General features: G+C 33.8%; 1 protein-coding gene and 1 non-coding gene across 3 annotated transcripts in view; both read right to left on the reverse strand.

Moving 5' to 3' along the window:
• Positions 1 to 2,221: 2,221 nt before the first annotated feature.
• Positions 2,222 to 2,294, reverse strand: TRNAM-CAU (transfer RNA methionine (anticodon CAU)). The gene has a single exon. It is a non-coding gene; the product is annotated as a tRNA-Met (tRNA).
• Positions 2,295 to 11,031: 8,737 nt separating this feature from the next.
• Positions 11,032 to 20,350, reverse strand: part of Kap3 (kinesin associated protein 3) — a 52,445-nt gene continuing 43,126 nt past the window's right edge. For both annotated transcript variants that reach the window (XM_069835537.1, XM_069835538.1), the window contains 3 exons: positions 19,777 to 19,945; positions 13,227 to 13,311; positions 11,032 to 11,474 (listed from right to left, as the gene is read on the reverse strand). In XM_069835537.1, coding sequence (XP_069691638.1) covers positions 11,285 to 11,474; positions 13,227 to 13,311; positions 19,777 to 19,945 — 444 coding nt within the window. In that variant the 3' untranslated portion in view covers positions 11,032 to 11,284. The remainder of the gene's footprint in view (positions 11,475 to 13,226; positions 13,312 to 19,776; positions 19,946 to 20,350) is intronic.

Here is a 20,350-nt window from a genome sequence, read left to right on the forward strand (position 1 = left end):
TTGTCCCGTTTTAAGAGACTAACCGATTGACTCCGAGATGACCAATAAAATATGGTCCGATCAGCCCTGAGGGCATCTTGCGTGTAATAACCCTAATTGTATTTCACCAAGGGGATTTCTGGCATAAGATAAGCTGGGGATGTGTCGTGAATCCTGATTCTGACCAGACAATATAGATGCTTCCCGCTTCATACGTCGTCTATTATCCTATTTATATGTATACAGAGCGGCGACTAACCTGTTTATATCTATACAGAGTGAACCGTAAGTAATGTAGGCTAATTAATTTCAGGGGTTTATTCTTTGAGATATTGTAATTTTGTACGTTTTTGCTTCCTTTTCGAGATAAAAATTAATTGAAACATTTCATAGCGTGTTTTGGGAAATCAGTGATTTAATTCCCAATATGCTCAGTCAATTTAAGAGATCAGTGTATAAACGATTAAAAAGAATAATTTGCAGAAATTTGAGCCGAACAAATGTAACAATGTAAAATTCTTATTTGTACGATCGTGTTTTTGTTGTATTTACAGCCATTGTTGTTAGGCCTTGAAAGTTAGAATTTCCATGCAGAAACTTGTTGCTAGGGAAACCATTCTTCGCAACATAAAACTGGACTGAAATAGACCCATTACAGTGCACTTGTTGTTACTTAGTTACCATTACAGTGCAGTTTTGCGAAGGCTTTAAAATAATATTGCTCCAAATTTTCAATGTGAAATATATATTATATTTGAAATTTTAAAAATATGATCATGCAAAAAATGTTGTACAATACCCTTTTGTGAAGTGCATTACAAAATCTCGGAAATAGAAAAACTCGCTCTGCTCGTTTTTCAAACTTTTCTTCGATTTTATAAAAAGCACTTCCCAACCTTGCATTGTAGTATACTATTGCAGAACGAAAACCTACATTTGTTCGGATCAAATTTCTGCACATTTAAAGGACAAAATCAAAATTCTTTCAACCATTTCTTATCGTAATACATTGCTGTCTTAAATTGATTCAGCTTATTGGGAATCAAATCAATGGCTTTTCCAGAACGTGCTATGAAATGTTCCATATAAAACAATTTTTATCTCGGAAAGGAAGCAAAAACGAACAAAATTGTATTAAACTTTTTTGTTTGAAATATCTCAAAGAATAACCCCCTGAAATGAATGACATTACTTACGGTGGTTGACTTTTATGAAAATTACAAAAACTGAATTGCTGCGAAATTTGAAAATATGTCATCTTCATGAATGGATCTTTTATCTAAAAATTTTTGACATAAGCATCCTCTACCCTGACCTTGAATAGGTCTTTGTATTCAGACACGTGCATAACAATAGTGCAAGAAAAAAAAACAAAAATTGATTTAGATAAAGGAAGATATAATAATAATAATAATAATAATAATAATAATAATAATAATAATAGCAATACATGCATACATAAGTGTTCTGCCCAGGGGCAGGTCTTTCACTGCAAACCCAGTATTCTCCACTCTTTCTATTTTCTGCCTTCCTCTCAGTCTCCGCATATGATCCACATATTATCTTAATATATCTATCATCTAATAGCTTCTTCTGCCCTGAACTCTTCTCCCGTTCACCATTCCTTCCAGTGCATCCTTCAGTAGGCATTTTCTTCTCAGCCAGTGACCCAACCAATTCCTTTTTCTCCTTCTGACCAGTTTCATTCAGCAATAATAATAATAATAATAATAATAATAATAATAATAATAATAATAATAATAATAATAATAATAATAATAATAATAATAATAATAATTTATTAGTATTATCATTATAATCATAATATTTTTTATAAATAATTGCGTTTGTACACTTATAGTACCGGTAGCATTAATTGGTTTATTTGTTCTAACAAATGAATTTATTAATTTAAGCATTTTTATCAAAATACTTATTCTTTACGCCAATTACAGACTTTATATTGGTTAATTTTCAACACATGTTGATATGCAATAGCGCATCCACGGGGGTGGCTAAAGGGGCTCAAGCCTCATGAAATAAAAACGGGGAGGGGGGAAAAAAAAGGGTGAAAGAAGAATGTTTTGTAATGCCTTGACATTTCTGTAGCATACGCTAGCAAAACTCTATGACTATTCTTTAAGTACCCATTCAAAAAGGCTGACTCTACATCACTCCATAGTTACACTGAAATTACTATTAACAGTGCACGATGCTTATAAAAGTACGTGAATAAAACATATGCCCCGGGTGAGGATCGAACTCACGACCTTAAGATTATGAGACTTACGCGCTGCCTACTGCGCTACCGAGGCCGTGATCCGTAGCGTTCCGAACGTCAGGTGAAGAAGGAAGCATACTATACAGTCCATGACAATTTCACTTCCTGTTCATTCGTGTGCCTTTTTATTACTTTAAGATTGTGTTCCCATTATGCATAGTAACAGGCTGCACATGAAGAAACATGCACAATATATCGGTACCGGATGTGCATGGAAAACAATATCAGATTCACTGTGGTACAGTTAGTAGAGTTCGCAACTAGGTACAATTTGTCTATTTTATTGTATTCAGTCTAATCTATACTATCATATTCTACCTATTTCAACTAAATATTTTGTAAACTTTAACTGTATTAGAAATATTTTTGCATTGATTAGAATTTTCCTCTTATTACTTTCCTTACTTATTACTGCTGAAAATGTCTTTAATTGCAAACTAAACATCTGTCATTATTAACATCGTGTGTTTAATTCCATATAATTCAGTTACTGCTATATTGAACGTCTAAAAAAAAGTACCGGTACTGTGTCACAGGCTTACTACGAACAATTTATTATTCTTGATAATGCACGTAGGCCTGCATTAGAAAGAATAAAAACTTACAAGCAATGTGTAAAACGTGATTATAATGTGCGTAAAAATCGTGTTGGTCCACTACATGTATACTAAATTAAACATTACTCCTCAGAAACCATTTACCCTGCAGATTTATAATCATACAATTTTATCGTAGACTAGATAAGCACTGGCAGGCACTGTATACTGCATACTTCAGTACAAAATCGCCAATACAACGGTTATCCCGTTAGATCTGGTGATTTTCTGTATTTAGCAGGTAAAATCCCCCTGATCACATGAGGTAAAATGTATATAAAATTTTTATTGCTAATATATCGATTTAGCGAGTTTTTTAAAACTCACAGCGGCAAGCTTACATTAATAATATAATCATTTGGACGTCTGCACTTTCATAGCGGACTTTTGAGATTCGTGTTGGCAAAGCTGCCTAAGTACATAGTTTTAACACTAACTGGTAGATGGCAGTAGCGCGCAGTAATATATATTCGTGTCGTATTATATAAATAAAAAAACGCTATTTTAAACATTTTTTAAAAATCAAACAGACGTAATAAAATCTTCCAAGCAATCAGATTACAAACTGCAATAATTAAAATCACTCATGAAGGTGAAAAACACTTTTCAAACCAATTTTCATTAAAAAAATTAACTACAAATCCATGAAGTATTACATCTCTTATCTGGAATTAGAATACAGTAATCTTGAAAAATCCTCTGAGATTTTGCCCGATACATCTATTATCAGGCAGTAGGCCTACATATAAGTATAGTCTACTAGTGAATCTCAGTGAATGTTCCTAGTGTTTCTGTTGGCTGACTAGAAGCAGGTCCTCCTCATCCTGCTACCACACTACTTGCATTCGTGAACTCATGATGCTTCGAGTTAAAACTTACGTACTATGTTAAAGTAATAAATTTAACAAGTTTTCACAATCTGACATCCCTGTTTTATGACTAATCAATAAAGATGCTGATTCGACTGTTCTCACGAGTTTGTCTTCCCTTATCTGCATGAGTGGTGAATTCCTTAATGCTTAACATAATTCATCACTCCTGACTGGTATTTATATTATCCTTTAGGTCATGGATAGGCATTTAATTGTTTGCGAACCGAAAGTGCTTCAAAATTTCCCTCCAACACCGAGAGATAGGGCTTGATTTACAGTATCCGTCTCTTTGTATCAGTTATTCTGTATTGTACAAAACAAATCAAATCAAAGCAAGTCAGAAGCAAAGGGATATAAGAGCACTTCAGTTAGTTTTGTGAAAATGTGATTGAAAATGTTTAAACTTTCGTAAATTCCTTGAAGTTTTAATTTTAATGTGTGATCTGGTTAATAAATATATATATATATATATATATATATATATATATATATATCCCTTTTCCACTATGAAACGTGATTGCTATGATTTTATATGGTCGTCAAAACTTTAAATGTTCACTCACGAAAACCTGCAAAAAATGATATATATATTTTCCCTTGAAGAAACAAAATTCTGAATTAATTTAGTGTTATTTGAATTTGTTAATTCGGAAAATAGTTGATGGATTTGAAAAAAATAATTTGGAAGAAACAACATCTACAGAATCTGACAAAAAAGCAAAATACTGATAACAAACCAGGTACAAGTTACCATTACATTTTATCTTTTGAGATCACCCATGCTCTCGTACGGCATGCATGAACATTTCTAAAACAATTCATTGAAACTTCTGTGGTGAAAATAGCTGAAAAAATGTTCGAAATATTTACATGATTTTAAAACAGTCCAGACATAGTATTGTCAGACATTTCAGCCAGCGTCTATTTCAAAAACTTGGAAAGTGATTTGGTTTTCAATTTTCAGCTCGAATTAATATCAGCGTAAAAAATACTTTTTTTTTTCATTAAAATTAAAACTTCACAGAATTTACGAAAGCTTAAACATTTCCAATCACATTTTCTCAAAGCAACTAATGTGCACTTATACCCGTTTGCTTCTGACTTCAATTGTTTTGATTTATATGGTACAAGAGTGTTAAGAAGAGACCGGCACTGTAAATCACAGCCCCATCTCTTGGTGTTGGAAGGAAGTTTTGAAGCACTTTCGGTTTGCAAACCACTAAATGCCCATCCGTGCTTTAGGCATCATCTTGTTTGTTTACATACCAAGAGAGAGAGAATGAGAAAAAGAGAGAGATCACCACGTGAAAGCTGCATGGTTGGTTAATCCAAGTCTCCAGAAATGAGTTGTGTCAGTGTAATAATCTGTCCTTGACAAGGGACAATAAATGCACGCAGTTACTAAAAATAAGTGGTTTATTACGTTGTGTTATGTTTTGCAATGGTTGCCTATTCAGTATGTGAATGTGTACACACAGAAAAAGAAATTCTGGCAATGAGAAAACGTCCTGCCTGCCAAGTTCCACGAAGAAAAACAATACTAAATTCAATGAATAGGTTTAATATAAGAAGTACTGTGAATGACGTGATGTGAATTAAATATTATACAAGATGGGCAACACTTTCAGCAGCTACTGTGTGGAGGGTAAACCCTGAATGGTATTTTTCAACATGTTGCAAATGATAGTACTGTTTACAATTTATTTCGTTCAACTATTATTCAAATGAAATACCTAAATTAAATCACTTTAATGTGCACCCAAATAGAAAGATGAACTTTCGTTCTCTAGATTATATAAAAAAAAGACATTCTCTATAATCACATACTTAATGATACCATACTTAAATTCATTTATAAGTTGTGTACTGGTAGTTTAAGTAAATGTATGTAATTAGCTTTCACAAGTTTACATAAAATTATTGTAAGATGTAAAGGAGCTTCTGAAAAATAGGTACCTTGTGGTCAATTTAGCAGATTAGAGATTTAATAGACTCCAACATCGGTACCATCACTATGATACAAGACTGATCGGAAATGGAAATATTGAAGCCTGTAACAAAGAAAAAAAGAGTTACGGAATTACATATCTACTCATGAAGAAACATTCAGCAGTCATTCCTCTTACACCTATACTTACGTGTACAGTTCATTGTAGTGATGTTGGACAGCGCAGTCACTTCGTAAATTGCTCCGCCTTATTAACAAAGCTTTAGTTGCACAGATCTCTTCTCTATAAGATGTTTACATTTCACACTGATGAGCGTGACAAATAAGAATAAAAACTAAGGTGTTACTGAGAAAATTCTCAGTTAACAAGATCTCAAATTTAATGACTCTACAGTCCCGTCGCTCTAGTTTCCGGCAGCCAATCATGTTGCAGGTCGGCTACATTTAAACATGTGCATCTTGTGATTCGTTGATGAAGATGCTAAGAATTTCCTAAGGCTGGATAAATACTTAATTCGCCCGCCATTTTGACTCTTTCGTTGGCGTTCGGAGAAAACACATGAAGACATTATTTGCCGCTCAATTATTTGCTCAATTACAGTGTGTTTGATTTATTATCATAGGAGCTACGACATATAATGTTTAACGGTGTGGCAAATAGATCCCTTGTCTGGTAGCTCGGCAACGAAAGAACAAAAATGGCGAGTGATACTACCTACCTAGACTTTATAGAGCCTTGACTTCCTAAGATGTAAGCAAAGAGAAGGAGTCACGCCGGGAATAACAGCGTCGCGACTATAGATGATAAAATCGTGAAAGTGCAAAGTTGTTCAGTCTTAACTCTTCTGTATCCTTTACATAGTAGAAAAAGGTACCTATTTATTAAGTGCATGAGCAGTTTGCTGGCACAGCTTTAATGTCATACAGAAGCCGTGGGCCTGTGTTCAAATTCTGATTAGGGCATGAATATTTTGTGATGTCTTGAATGGTGGTGGGAAATTCTGCCGACCACATGTCGCTAAAGTTCCACCATCTTCTTCTTCTAGTGCTAGTTTGAGAGAATGTTCAGGTACGAAAATTCAAAAGACATAGGTCAAGGGCCATTCCAGGATGTACAGTAAAGAAAAGAGAATTTAGAAGAGAAGATGAAAGTGGAAGAAAGAAGACAAAGAGAAAATGAAGAACGGATAGGAAAGCGAGAAAGTAGGGGAGGAAGAAGAAGAAATACCTTAAACATAATTGTTACAAACATATTAAAATTATAATATTATACAATTTTCAAGCCAAGTAATAGCCTAGATCATATATGTAACAGATAGGTCGGCCTTATACGCTTTGACGTTAACAACTTTTGTCAGGTTTACTATGCTGCCATCTAGTTATTACATAAGGAGTCACGTCATAATTCCCATTTGAATTGCATTAGCGACTGTACTGCCATCTCGTGTTCGTTTACAGTGGGGGGGGGTGGCGATCCTGGCGGTTGTTCTCTTCAAAGTGCAACCGATTTTAACATAGTGTTGAGTTATCTGTTACATATATGATCTAGGGTAATAGCTTGCATGCAGGTCGCATTCCAGGAATAACCATCACTCTGCCTGTGAAACATTGCAGTATAACACACAGTAGAAGAGCAGGTAAGATTGCATTTTTAAAAATACATTAACAGCAGTCTTCATTCGCTTCATAGCAATTGCTGGAAATAGCATAATTTGCACCTCCTTAAAAAGTTCGAATTTGGGGACTTATGACAGAAAATTACCTGGTAATAGTGTATTTCAGTTTCTTTACAGTAGTAGTACTCATGATGCTGGTGATAGTGGTAAATACACACTTAACTTATTGGTATTTGTCAGGCTTCCCAATACAGTAGAACTCCGATTATCCGTTACCCTATTAACCGATTGCCAGATTATCCGACTATCTTTCTCTCATGCTCTTTTCTTTTTCTTTCTTATTTTTTATTATTATTATTTTTTTTTTTGCTACAGACACACATATATTCTATCTTCTTCATATGTATGAAGTACTACTATACGTTATATTACTACCAGTACGTATTTTTTTTAGAGTGTGTTATTACAAACCTTGACACTTACACAGTATGATCTGCTGTTGGAGTTGCCATACTGTACAACTTCTATATAAAATATATTCCACGAGTCTCAAAAGAAAACGTTGAATTAATAATACTCAACACATATTTGCACACCTTGTACCACAAGGTACTCCTCCAATTTTAATACCATTTATAGTATGTATTGAAACAATCAGAAACCTAATTCGACCTGGGGATTAATGAAAAGATTTTATCTTTTTTCTGAAGTTTTAAAAGGTGTTCCTTATTTTTGGTTTACAAGACCAATATTTTTGTTAAATTATTAAAACTGGTTGTGTTAAGTACCGAAAAAAGCGCAATTTGGGGAAAGAGAAACTGTGATTAATCTCGCATCAGAGTACGACATTGATGTTACAACTGTGCGCGATTTAATAAAAATTACAATAAAGTGTATAAAGTATTTAAATCTACAACACGAGACCTGTATTATTCCTATGTTTCCGCTGACAATCTTACAAGGAATTTCCTTGCCCCTTAAAAACCCGTTGTTGACAAACAGACTTGAATGAGTGAACTTCTTATTCTACTACCTAGCGTGTTAAATACAAGAACACGGAGGAAATTAAGAAATGCAAGTATTATTTACTTAATTTACGAAAATATTTTATGGTATGAATTATCAGATTTTTCGATTAACCGTTCAGTCCACCCCCTTCATTACCACGGATAATAGAGGTTCTACTGTATAATGTTGTTATGTTTGTTGCGACAGGCATCATTTATAACATTTCCTTGCACTGGAGATGATGATCCCGTTCACAATAGTGGATAAAATCGTTACAGAAGACGCACTGGTGGGAATTTAATAAAAAAAGTTTGTGTACGTGTACTGCTAAGCAACCATATCATATCTCCAATGGAAAAAATGCTACAGTATCCTTCCTTGTTCTTCTGAAACAGGGATGCAAAACTGTGCTACAATTGTGGCATATGTCACAAACTGGAACATGTAACTCATCCCTTCCCTTCAACCCTCGCATCACTGGACATGGTAGGGAGTGAAGAGATGTATTCAAGTGCTTGTCAAACGTCACTGATATGTCATTGAAGGCTATGGCCTTGTGGACGGAGGAACAAATGCTTTCCCCATGCTTTCATCCCTCTCTTCCCCAGTTCTGCAATCTTGTTCTGGAGCATCATTTGGGTTTGTGAAGAACAGAAAATTTCCCAATACTTATTTTATCGACAGTGCAAAAATCGTCCACTTTAGCTGGCTTCATGCTGTAGTAATGTAGTAAAACGCTCTGGTAGGTGGTCTGCAATTCCATTTCTAGTCATGCCAGAGTATGCAAGAGTCTACTGAGGAATAATATTTTTTCCAAACTTCTGTAAGGCCCTTTCTGCTGTCTTGTATTCTACAATTTTCCTATTTCCTGATGCTTTGTGGTTTGAAATAGCTTGTATAACAGATGTAGAATCTGTTACATAATTGCACTGTGGAAAGAATGGATATAAGTAAGAAGTTGAATAGAAGTACATTTCCTTGAAGTTCTTCATCACAGATGGTAATGTGAAAATAATTTGCAGCCAACTCCTGCTCCTGCTACATCCTATTTACTTCTCTGGATTCTATTTGTATAAATGTGAAGCTAGTTGGGTTCTGAAAATTTCGTATTGTCCTCTAGAGTCGTTTGTTATATACTTCATCTGTAGATATTTCTTTGAAGTACACAGACACAAATCACACAATATTAAAATTGGGAGAGGAATTTGCGAGAGAAATTTTAACTTCATTTTCCTTCTGCTTCCGTAAGATATAACAACTTGTTTTCTTATCTAAAACAGATCCATTACTTAAGTACAGTCCTGTATATCTTAGAAATGTCGATATTAGAGAGCTTGTGAAATATTCTTCTTCTCAAACCCAATGAGTAGTTTCCACACAAAACTTGAACACAAACAATCGTTATTCTAACGGGTATCATACTCTCTGCATGATCACACTCACCTATCAACAACCTACAAACTTATTGTTTTTTTGCATGGAAGTCAAATAAAACTTTCATCTGAACTCTAAGCACACATTATTTAAAAAAGGAGTTTGTTTTCCTTAAAAATGCAATGCAATGTTTTATTGTAAAATGCTTTCTTTTTTCAATAGCAGGTACTTGAATCTCCATTAATCAACCATATGTTCCCATGTAGGAGTGATGTGTCGAAGCTGAAGTTCTGTTTACTGATGGATTGGAGTTGCTCTCAGTGCATCATGGGAGGCAAACTACATAGCACCACATGATGATGATTAATGTGGCAATGACAGAATGCTGGTAGGAGAAATGAGAGTACCCCACAAAAACCTACCACCAAGCATTGTTTTCGTCCACAAATTTCATTTGGACCTGTTGGGATTCGAGCCTGGGTTGCCCATGTCGAAAACAGCATGCTCTAGTCATTTTCCTATGTGCTTATCATAAAAGGTATACTGCTTGTTTCTGGGTGGAGAGAGAATCCAAGGTCATGCAGCCAACTTGCAACCTTTTATGAAGGTTAAAATGATGCTCTACTTTCAGTATGGAGAAATAATCCGTTTAAATGCACTCTCAAAACTGACAAATATATGAATAGATGACTGACTTAATGTAGTACCGTATTTTATAGTTGCTTAAAAAACTTACGACATGAGAAATTCCATGATTTACTATTGCATGATAATCAACAATTCAGATGCAAGTCATACTCATCATGAAGTTAATTTTCATGAAACAAATGCTGAATACGAAAGGACATTACACTTCTTTTTTATAAATGTCGTATAGTATACAGCATTTACATTCATTGTATTGTAGTCAGAATAAAATTAAAACTTCTATAATGCTTACATTCATCATTAAATTTAATGATTGAACATAGAAACCATAATTTTACAGAAGGCAATAAATAGGTCTACAAAAGAAATGCAGTTAATTAATATGTTACAATACATTTCACTGTGAAATAAATAAAAAAAATACAATCAACAAAAATTGGCTGTTACATCAAAAAACAGTGGGACTAGAATTGCACAGTATAGAGTCATTAACAAGACCTGTCTATTAAAAATGATCTAGATTATACACAATTAACAAGACAACAAGCTGGAATAACAGAGATAACAAATTAAAAAAAAACTGCTATACCTACAACAAATATTGCTTACATCTTATATATATAATATATAATATCAAAAAAACAAAATGGCACAGATCAAAAAATGCAATTTCAAGCACGAGTGCATCCATGTAAATAAGTCGTTGTCCAAAAATGTCATTAGCAGTGCTTAATTTTTTTTCTTTGTTTTGGTTCCACAAATCCCACAAAATCATGGGACATGTCACGTTAGAAACATTAACAATATTTTAATAGCTTCTTTTAATAATATGATGTATGTTATATGAAACTTTCTCTTTTTTCTTTCTTTGAGATCTTGTCATCATGTACAAATTGTGTCTATCCACGTGACTTGGTCACTTGCTATGGTGGAGAAGGATCTATATTCTACATCGTGTTATTTCAGATCATCACATATTGAGACTGATCCGTGGTATCTAATTCAGTTTCCGACAGAATTGGACCCAGGACCAGGTTGTTGAGACCACTGCGCACCAGATCTTCACTGCTGTTGCTTGTTGATAGACTAGCTGAAGACTTACCATGTACCAGATGATCATCTCCGAATTCTGTTTCAAAATCCCTACTGTACCTGCAATATAAATGTACAACAATTCATTTATTCAGTTTTATACCAAGTATTGTCAGAAATTATTACCATATCTTTATTATTTACGTAACTCCTTAAGGAAGAGAGTCTTTATGGTATGAGTGAGATGTTGATGGCTCGTCCAGAATATTGTGACGAGTACCATTAAATGCTTTCGTAAGGAGTTATGTACAATATTTTGTTTCATACTATATAGGCTAAAAATATTTAATATTTGCTGTTGTCATTAATTCAATACAACAGTAAGTTGAATGAATGAATGCTAGCCATATGTCCCATCCAATCCGGGCGAGCTTGTCGTGTATAGCCTACTGTCGTGACATGGTTACAAACCCTGTTAAACTTTACTTAGTCTCAGCACTTTGTTCTTTGTTCATTTTATGCACTGTCCACATAATACTAACACCAGCACTTTGACAAACACTGACTGCTATTTACACTGTTTAACTAACACTTTCTCAATACTGACTTAACTATTTACAACATTTATCTCACATTTTCACAAATACTGACTGTACTATTTGCACTATCTTAACACTGATTATGTTATCTATTTAACATGACCTTTCCTAGTTCTTAAATTCTAACTTTAGCATGCTTGCTTCATAGCACAAAACATATACTTCAAATCAGTTTACATAAAATATTCTTAGAACCCTCTATATGATCTCAGTAAAACATAGCGATGAAAGGTAAGCTTGAATATGTAAAAACTGTATATGTACCTAATCATATATCGTCGCTACACCTCGAAAATCCACTATGTGCATTTGAACAGATTTTTCAGGAGAAAGAAAAAGGCATTATTACTTTTAATACCCTTGATTTTCAAAGCTACTTTCAATATAATTTCAGTCATTATATGAAAAATGATAAAATGATACCGAAAATAGCTGAAAAATTTGTTTAAATGCACGTAGCAGATTTTAGACATGCAATGACAATATGATTTTTGAATAGTATAACTATATTACAATATTGGATTATACATCGTTTCTTACTGTCTGCGCCATTTCTACCCTCCAATACCGTGGATAACAGAGAACTTCCTGTATTTAAAGACTTGCACCAATATCCTGTCAACCATAACTTTATATACTGTATAAATCTTTGATATTTCTCCTTACCATTCCTGACTGTTTCTTTGGGGTTAAGTTACTTTCAAGTTAATTCTTCATGCAATGGTAGAACAGTGCCTGCCTCAGCCATGTATTTAAACAGATTCTCATGTTTCAGAATTACTTATTGGTTCCTTTTAGAACATGCTGCATTTGATAATGAAATTCGTCTGTGACCTAAGTGACATATTATCTCTGCATCATAATCCACAGTTAATTCCCGATTTACCACACAAATCGTCTGTAGCTGCATTTAGATTGGCAACAGGCCATGACTGTTTGGCCAAGCACCTGCATAGAATTGGAATATATCAGTCCCCTAACTGCCCACTGTGCAACTCAAACCAAGAAATGGAACACCTCAAAATCTGTGCTTCAATGGCTGACCATGACAATATCTTTGAAAAATATTGGAGTGCGAGAGGTCAAATGACTATATTGTCAAACGCCTGGCATTAGAAAACAACAACATATTTGAAGACAGAACCAGTACCAACAGTTCTCCGAATACGTTGGATATTCTGTAATTCAAGATAATTTTGCAAATGCTCAAGAGATAGACAACAATCCAAACACACCATAAACCTTAAAAAAATCTTACTGATCATAAACATACCTGCCACTCTTTGGTCGATTAGCACTATCTGATGCATTGTCTCTGCTGTTTTCTTCATTAGGAATGTTCAGTGACATCTGTGATCCTAGAAAGTAGAGGTTTTCCTTTTATATATAATGCAAATGTAACAGGGTAACTTCTATTAACTCTTTTTATTGTTAAATGCAATTCTAGGGTACTAAGGAGAGGTATGTACAGAGGATAAAATTCATTCTGCTTAAGGAATATTAATTAGAAGGGAGTCATTATTATCATCGAATCTGTCTCGTTCTTCTACTAACTTGTGAAATAAGGGCCAGATTTTGAAAGAATTCGTGGACTTGAGAACATCTCAGGAACAAAGCAAATAGGTTTGGATATTTCTGTTTGGTGAAATCTGCAAAAAATAAATAATAAAGTAAATATGAAACAAAATCATAGATTACTATATGAAATAGTTTCCACCTAAATAAATAAAATTCTCTATACTAAAATGTAATAGTTATATATGTACTTGATATTTCCAAGACTTGGATAACACGCAACATTTGCATATACAACTACTATTATACCAATTTGTCTCAATTTTGTACAATGATAGATTTTAAAATATGAACTATTTCGTTAAAAAATAAAAAAATATCAGACTGCTGAATATTTCTCTAAACATAAAAAAATCACAGTAGTGAAATTTTGTGTAACTAAGGTAAATCCCTGAGATTGTATTGAAACAGATTACTTCTCTATTCTTGAAATTGAGAAAAATACGTATTTTTGTCTAAAGTCTATTAAAACCCTACAGTGTACTTCATACTCCATATTAGCACTGTATATTTAAACTGAGTATCATAAATGTCAGATTATCAGTCTGCATGATAAATACAGTGCTGTAATCAAACCCTCATTATCAGATACTAACTATCCAATGCAGCGTAACATCCAGTTTTGTATTTTCAATAATGTGTTTGTCCATTTTGGAAGTTAATGCAAGAAAAAGTAAGGCCATCAGTGAACAGCTTTCATTTCTTTTCTACATTAGTAATTCTTTATTTAATGTTCCAATTCGATTTGAGAGACTAATTTACAAAGACGATGAGACGATGATAAGCAATGGTGAAATGAAGAGAAACTATATTATTTAAGGAAAACCTGCCTCAAAGCTATAGCTATCTGTCTAGGATAAAATCCTGGTTCCTTTCAATTAGCAACTGAATGACATATGACTGGGTTCTTTTCTGTAGACCCTTTTCAAAACATTAATATAGGTGAGTCAATATAACACTATGCTCCTCAAAACTTACTCTGAATTTACTTTGTAACATTTTAAAGCATGGTTATTTTTCCTCTCTGCTACTATCCTTACAATGCAGACGAATACTGAAGTTCAGTGACATTTATGGTACACAATTTAAAGACACATTTCACAATAGGCCTGTCAGTGTTCTGAAGAAAACTAAGGAGAAACTATACGTCTTACATTTGATAATGCTCTGGATTAGCATGCATACATTCCAGAAACTTCTTTATAGCATTAATGGACTCATGGCTCTTCCTTTTCAGTCTCTGTTTGTGTTTTATTTGTAAGGAAGGCAATGTAAATTTATTAGATGGGGAATATCTTGGAGTTGAGGATCCTAGGTGTAAGGAAAAGGTTTGATAAGAAATTAGTAACAAATACATAGTTACAGTTTTCCATCATATTAAAATAATATATCCACAACTTTATACAAAGAGTAAGGGCATTGAGGATCTTATTTCAAGGAGTGGAAGGGGATGCTATTTGAAATAAACGTTAATGTGCTTGGTGCAGAGTTTAACACATAGTGGGTAATGGAGAATTTATAAGTGTGACAGTAGACACATTTTGTTTTAATTTAATGAATTCATTATTATAAGGAAATTATGACACATATTGATTCATTTAGATTAATCTGCATTAATCAAGTAAATAAAATTACTGACTGATAACAGCTGATCTTCAAGTTATTTGCCATTATGACGTACCTTCATCAGGCATTGGGGTTGAGTCTGGTTTATATATAACAACAGGTAGAAGTACAACAGCGAGAGTAAGTGACTATTGTCAAAATATACAAGTATACTATCTCTACTGAAAATATGAGCATATTTTTTTTCAGCAAAACCAATGGCTAAATAAGAAAATATATGAAATTATCTTGTTCCATATGAAGATTACAAGGAGAAAAATTGATAAGTTACATTTCACCGTTTTTACAGGAGAGAGAGAGTTGGAAGTTTCAAGACTCATTATATTCTATTGTCTTCGGGTTATTATTCTTCAGATTTCTTTGGACTAATAAGGTTTTATTCTATTATTCTACACTATCTGAGCTATTACATGACATATAGAACAGAAAATTGATAATTTTGGACTTACCAAGTTTTTCCCCTGTGCTCTTCATATAGGCCGATTTATCAACCTTTGGCACAAAGAAACTCAGTACCCTTACATCTTGTAGATTTGTGTATACGTAAAAATGTATTTATAAAAGTATAGGATAAAAACTAGATAACTCACATAGTCATAAAGTGAGATAAATGTACTACTGACATTGTCACAAAGTTTTTTTTTGCTAACGCTTTGCATATTAGCCATTTGCACTTCTGACTACTTTTTTGACGATAATGATGATGAATCGTGTTGTGCATTTGCTCTTAATGGGTTGAGGGAAACCTCAGAAATAACATCAACCAAGCAATTTGTTCCAACCAGGATTTGATCTCAAGTCCGCTAGTTTCACAATCAGACACACTGACCACTACTCTAAAGGAGTGGACCTTGTCACAAAGTATTACTGTATATCTAATAAGCGAAAGTTCGTCTCAATTCAGCACTGAATGGATAGAGGAGTTGTGCCTCTATTTAAACACCCATGTGTCTGCACTATAAGGAAAAATGTATAGTTTACTGGCGTGGTCTAGAAGTAACAAAAGGGACTTGTACTCCAAGGCTATGCTTGGTTGTGGGATGAAACCACGCTTGGGCTCATTAACTGGTTGGATATTTTTCTGGGTTCCCCAGCTGTACAGAGAATGTTTAGCATCTAATGCTTACAGTTTACTAGCAATAGATGGTGAAACTCCACTGTGTGAAAAAGAACACATTTATTTGTGCTAAACTCAAGATCTCTGAAAGCTCTAGTGCAGTGCTTTGTTAGGACACAAGAAAGTAGTTTAAGTCAGATTTATAACTTTTAAATATTAACTTACTATTATTTTATTCCATATGAGCTATTCCATCTCAAATCGATCGAAATATAGAGAAAATTGACCTTACTATTTCTAAATACAATGAAACTTTTTTTGTATGTAGAGAACTGTGATACAATGCTTTGTGCAAAGTTTGAGGCATCAGAACTTCATAGTGTTTAAATTAAAAATATTTAAATTTATCGTATTTTCATAAAATTAGCAACTTTAAACTGTTGTAGCTCCGAAACCCTTTCACCCAATGATCAAAATCATGGTTTATTTTTATGCTGAGAAATTAAAGTTTATATTGACATATAAACAGATTTTCTTACTTTTTACGGAAATGGAAAAATTTAGATTTTTCCTCATTAAGACGCCTTTGGCTAGGAAAAAATATTTAAAAAATATATAGTTAGATTCCGCATTGAAAGTACAAATAAACACATATTTTTTACTGATGGTATGTTGATAAGAAAGTATTGAAAATATCAAATAAAGAAAATAAATAGTACGCGCGTGAACTAACCAGCTGACTGTGAGATGGGAGCTTAGCCGAGACAAGCAAGGCCAGGAGACAAACACGTGATGTGTTGTCTAGCAGTCATGGCTGTGTTAGCTTTATCACAGGTTTTCATAAACAACAGAAGTAAAATGACACCCAAGGTTCGCTTATCTTCAGCTCTCGGCCAGTGCAAGCGGTATTGCGCCGTTCCAAGTCTAGGCATGTGAAAATAACCTATTTAATACCCTCGAAGCTTATTGCCGTACAACTAAGCAAACAATGCCGAATCCCTCTTAATAATGCAAGGTTTTTTTCTCAATATTTTTTTACATTTTTATAAATGATCAAAAAGCCTAAAAACAAGTAAAATCAGGTTATCTGTCTCTCTGTGTACAATAAAAATAAGGATTACTTCTTAACATAACCTACCAAATGTCAGCTTCAAAATAAGGTCTCATTCAATGTTCTGCAGTATATGGTTCCAGAGTTCTGAGCGCTGAAAGAGGCTTGTTTTTATAAAATACGCTAAATTTGTCGCTCAATAATACGAAAACCATTTGACTTTCGATAGTATATTTTTGAAAATGCACTCCCCTCATCACCTTGTATAAGTAGGGAAAAAATTAGAGTATAAAAAAAAATGCGAGGTTTTTTACTGATCGATTTCATATGGAATAGCCCATATGTAACATGTAAGCCACTGGCACAGCTCAGTCGGCTAAGGCATGTGTCTCCCAATCTGGAGTTACGCTCAGGCATGGGTTCGATTCCCACTTGGGTTGATTACCTTGTTGGTTTTTTCGAGGTATTCCCCAACCATAAAGCAAATGTCAGGTAACCTATGGTGAATCCTTGGCCTCATCTCGCCAAATACCATCTCGCTATCACTAATTCCATTGATGCTAAATAACCTAGTAGTTGATACAGCGTCATTAAATAACCAAGTAAAAAAAATGTATTTCATCCTTAAGTTGATAAAGAAAACAAACTGTCAGATACATTTTCATCCTTCACGCATATTTACGAAGACATCATGTGAAATTAATGTAGGAATGTTCCTTAGTGTTGAAAAATTACAAAATAAATTGTTCAAAGCAAAATTAATTTTCGTATTATATGCTACTGGAGCTAAATGACAGCTGTGAGCAGTATGGAATGAAGATAAATGCTAACAAGACGAAGAGCATGGTCATAGGAAGAAAAGTAATTCTAAATGAGGCAGTAGAGCAAGTGGATAGCTTCAAATACTTGGGGTGTACTATAAGCAGTAACATGGACTGCAGCCAGGAAGTCAAAAGGAGGATAGCAATAGCAAAGGAAACTTTTAATAGAAAAAGGAGCATCTTCTGTGGATCTCTGGACTAGTAAAGTGCTCTGTGTGGAGTGTAGCACTGTATGGAGCAGAAACATGGACATTACGACGAAATGAAGAGAAACGAATAGACGCATTTGAAATGTGGATATGGAGAAGAATGGAGTGTGTGAAGTAGACAGACAGAATAAGAAATAAAGTTGTGTTGGAAAGAGTGGGTCAAGATAGAATGATGCTGAAACTGATCAGAAAGAGAAAAAGGAATTGGTTGGGTCACTGGTTGAGAAGAAAATGCATGCTGAAGGATGCACTGGAAGGAATGATGAATGAGAGAAGAGTTCAGGGCAGAAGAAGATATCAGATGACAGACGACATTAAGATATGTTGATCATATGAGGAGACAAAGAGGAAGGCAGAAAATAGGAAAGACTGGGGACTGCTGGGTTTGCAATGAAAGATGTGTCCTTGGGCAGAACTCTTTGGATGAACATACAACGGAGAACCATAAGAAAGTTAGTTTTATAAAAACAAAAATGTGTTAAATGAATTGCGAAGATTAATGGTAATTATTTTGCCCAAAAATATTTTAGAATTAATATAAGTTACAGCCTTTTACTGCCAATGCAGTTATTAAAAAAACTGTAACAAAGATACAAATCGATAACCCAGTTCAAAAGGGAAACAATTCAAAATTTAAAGCTTCGAAAAACCTCAATTTTAAAGCTTCATGTTGCAGTGAAAAATCCAATTAACACACTCTATTTGAAACTTATAGTATACATAAAAACATCATATTAAATGATAAGCACAGGAACGCCATTTTGTAGCAGTTTATGAAATGACTCCAGTAACCTAGAAAATGAAAAGGAACAGCTGCAGTGATCCACATTAATGTGTATTTAAACAGTTTTGACACAAATTTGTTCCACGAGGTAATTAACAAGGGACTGCTGATCTTTTACAAGGTAGGCTATAGGCATTTAACAAGGTTAGTGGGTTAGTTGAGGGATATCTAAATGACGTAAGGCCAAGTATATTAAATCACTGAAATCTTTTCACTTATTCCTCTAAGTTGATTCCTTATATTTTCTACGAGACAATACATAGTATATAGCTAGGTTATATGAGTGATTTCACAATGTAGGCTTACTACGAAATGGAGTTTCTGTGCTTATCATTTATTCCAATAACATAATCTGGAGTAATTTCAACGATCCTTTGATTTTTCATAGCAACATAAAGGTTTAAAATGCTTCAGTACATCATAGTAATATTTAAAATGCAGGTTTCTTAAAACTTTAAATTTTGAGTTGTTTCCCTTTTGTCGTCGAAATAAAAATATGTATATTGGTTAATTTTTCTCCTTGATATTGATTCCCTTAGCAGTAAACTTACATGTGAAAACAGAAATAAATGTACACATTATGTTCAGTTACTTTTAAAGAATGAATTATTTCCATTGCTGCATATTCTTTATACTAGTCCCACACAACAATAAAAGTGTAGCTAAGTCATGCAGAATACATATCAAAACCTCAATTTACCTGTAGGATACAGATGCATGAGATCTCCATTTATGAATGGTGGCAGATCATCACTCGGAATGCCAAAGTCTTTGTCATCCATTGAATTTTCTACCATGTCAAGCCACTGAGAATTATGCCAACGAAACTTTTCCAACTTTATTCGATCAGCCCATTCTTTGTTCCAGCCCTGGTATTTTAAACAACAAACAATGATTAAAAGTTTACTTACCATACAGTAATTAGAAAAATAGTAGGTGCCAAATCTAGAGTGTCATGTAGGACTATTTAAAAAAAAAAAAACTACAAATAATACCCATGGCTTGTCCGTATATTTTTTCATTAATAATCTTCCTCGTATGTAATTGTGAAAACTTTGTAACCAACTCAACAGTTCATAGCATAAATACACGTCAAAAATGACTTTCATACTCCATCAGCAAGTCTATCGTGCCATCAAAAAGGAGTGCATTATATGGCAGTAAAAATTTTTAATAGCCTCCCTATGGATATAAAAAATGAAGCTCAAAAATACAAGATTATTTAGGGCCAAATTAAAGAAGTATCTAATTTCTCACGCCTTCTATTCTGTAGG

Source organism: Periplaneta americana, chromosome 9 (assembly GCF_040183065.1).
Source record: "Periplaneta americana isolate PAMFEO1 chromosome 9, P.americana_PAMFEO1_priV1, whole genome shotgun sequence".
Classification (NCBI taxonomy): Eukaryota; Metazoa; Arthropoda; class Insecta; order Blattodea; family Blattidae; genus Periplaneta; species Periplaneta americana.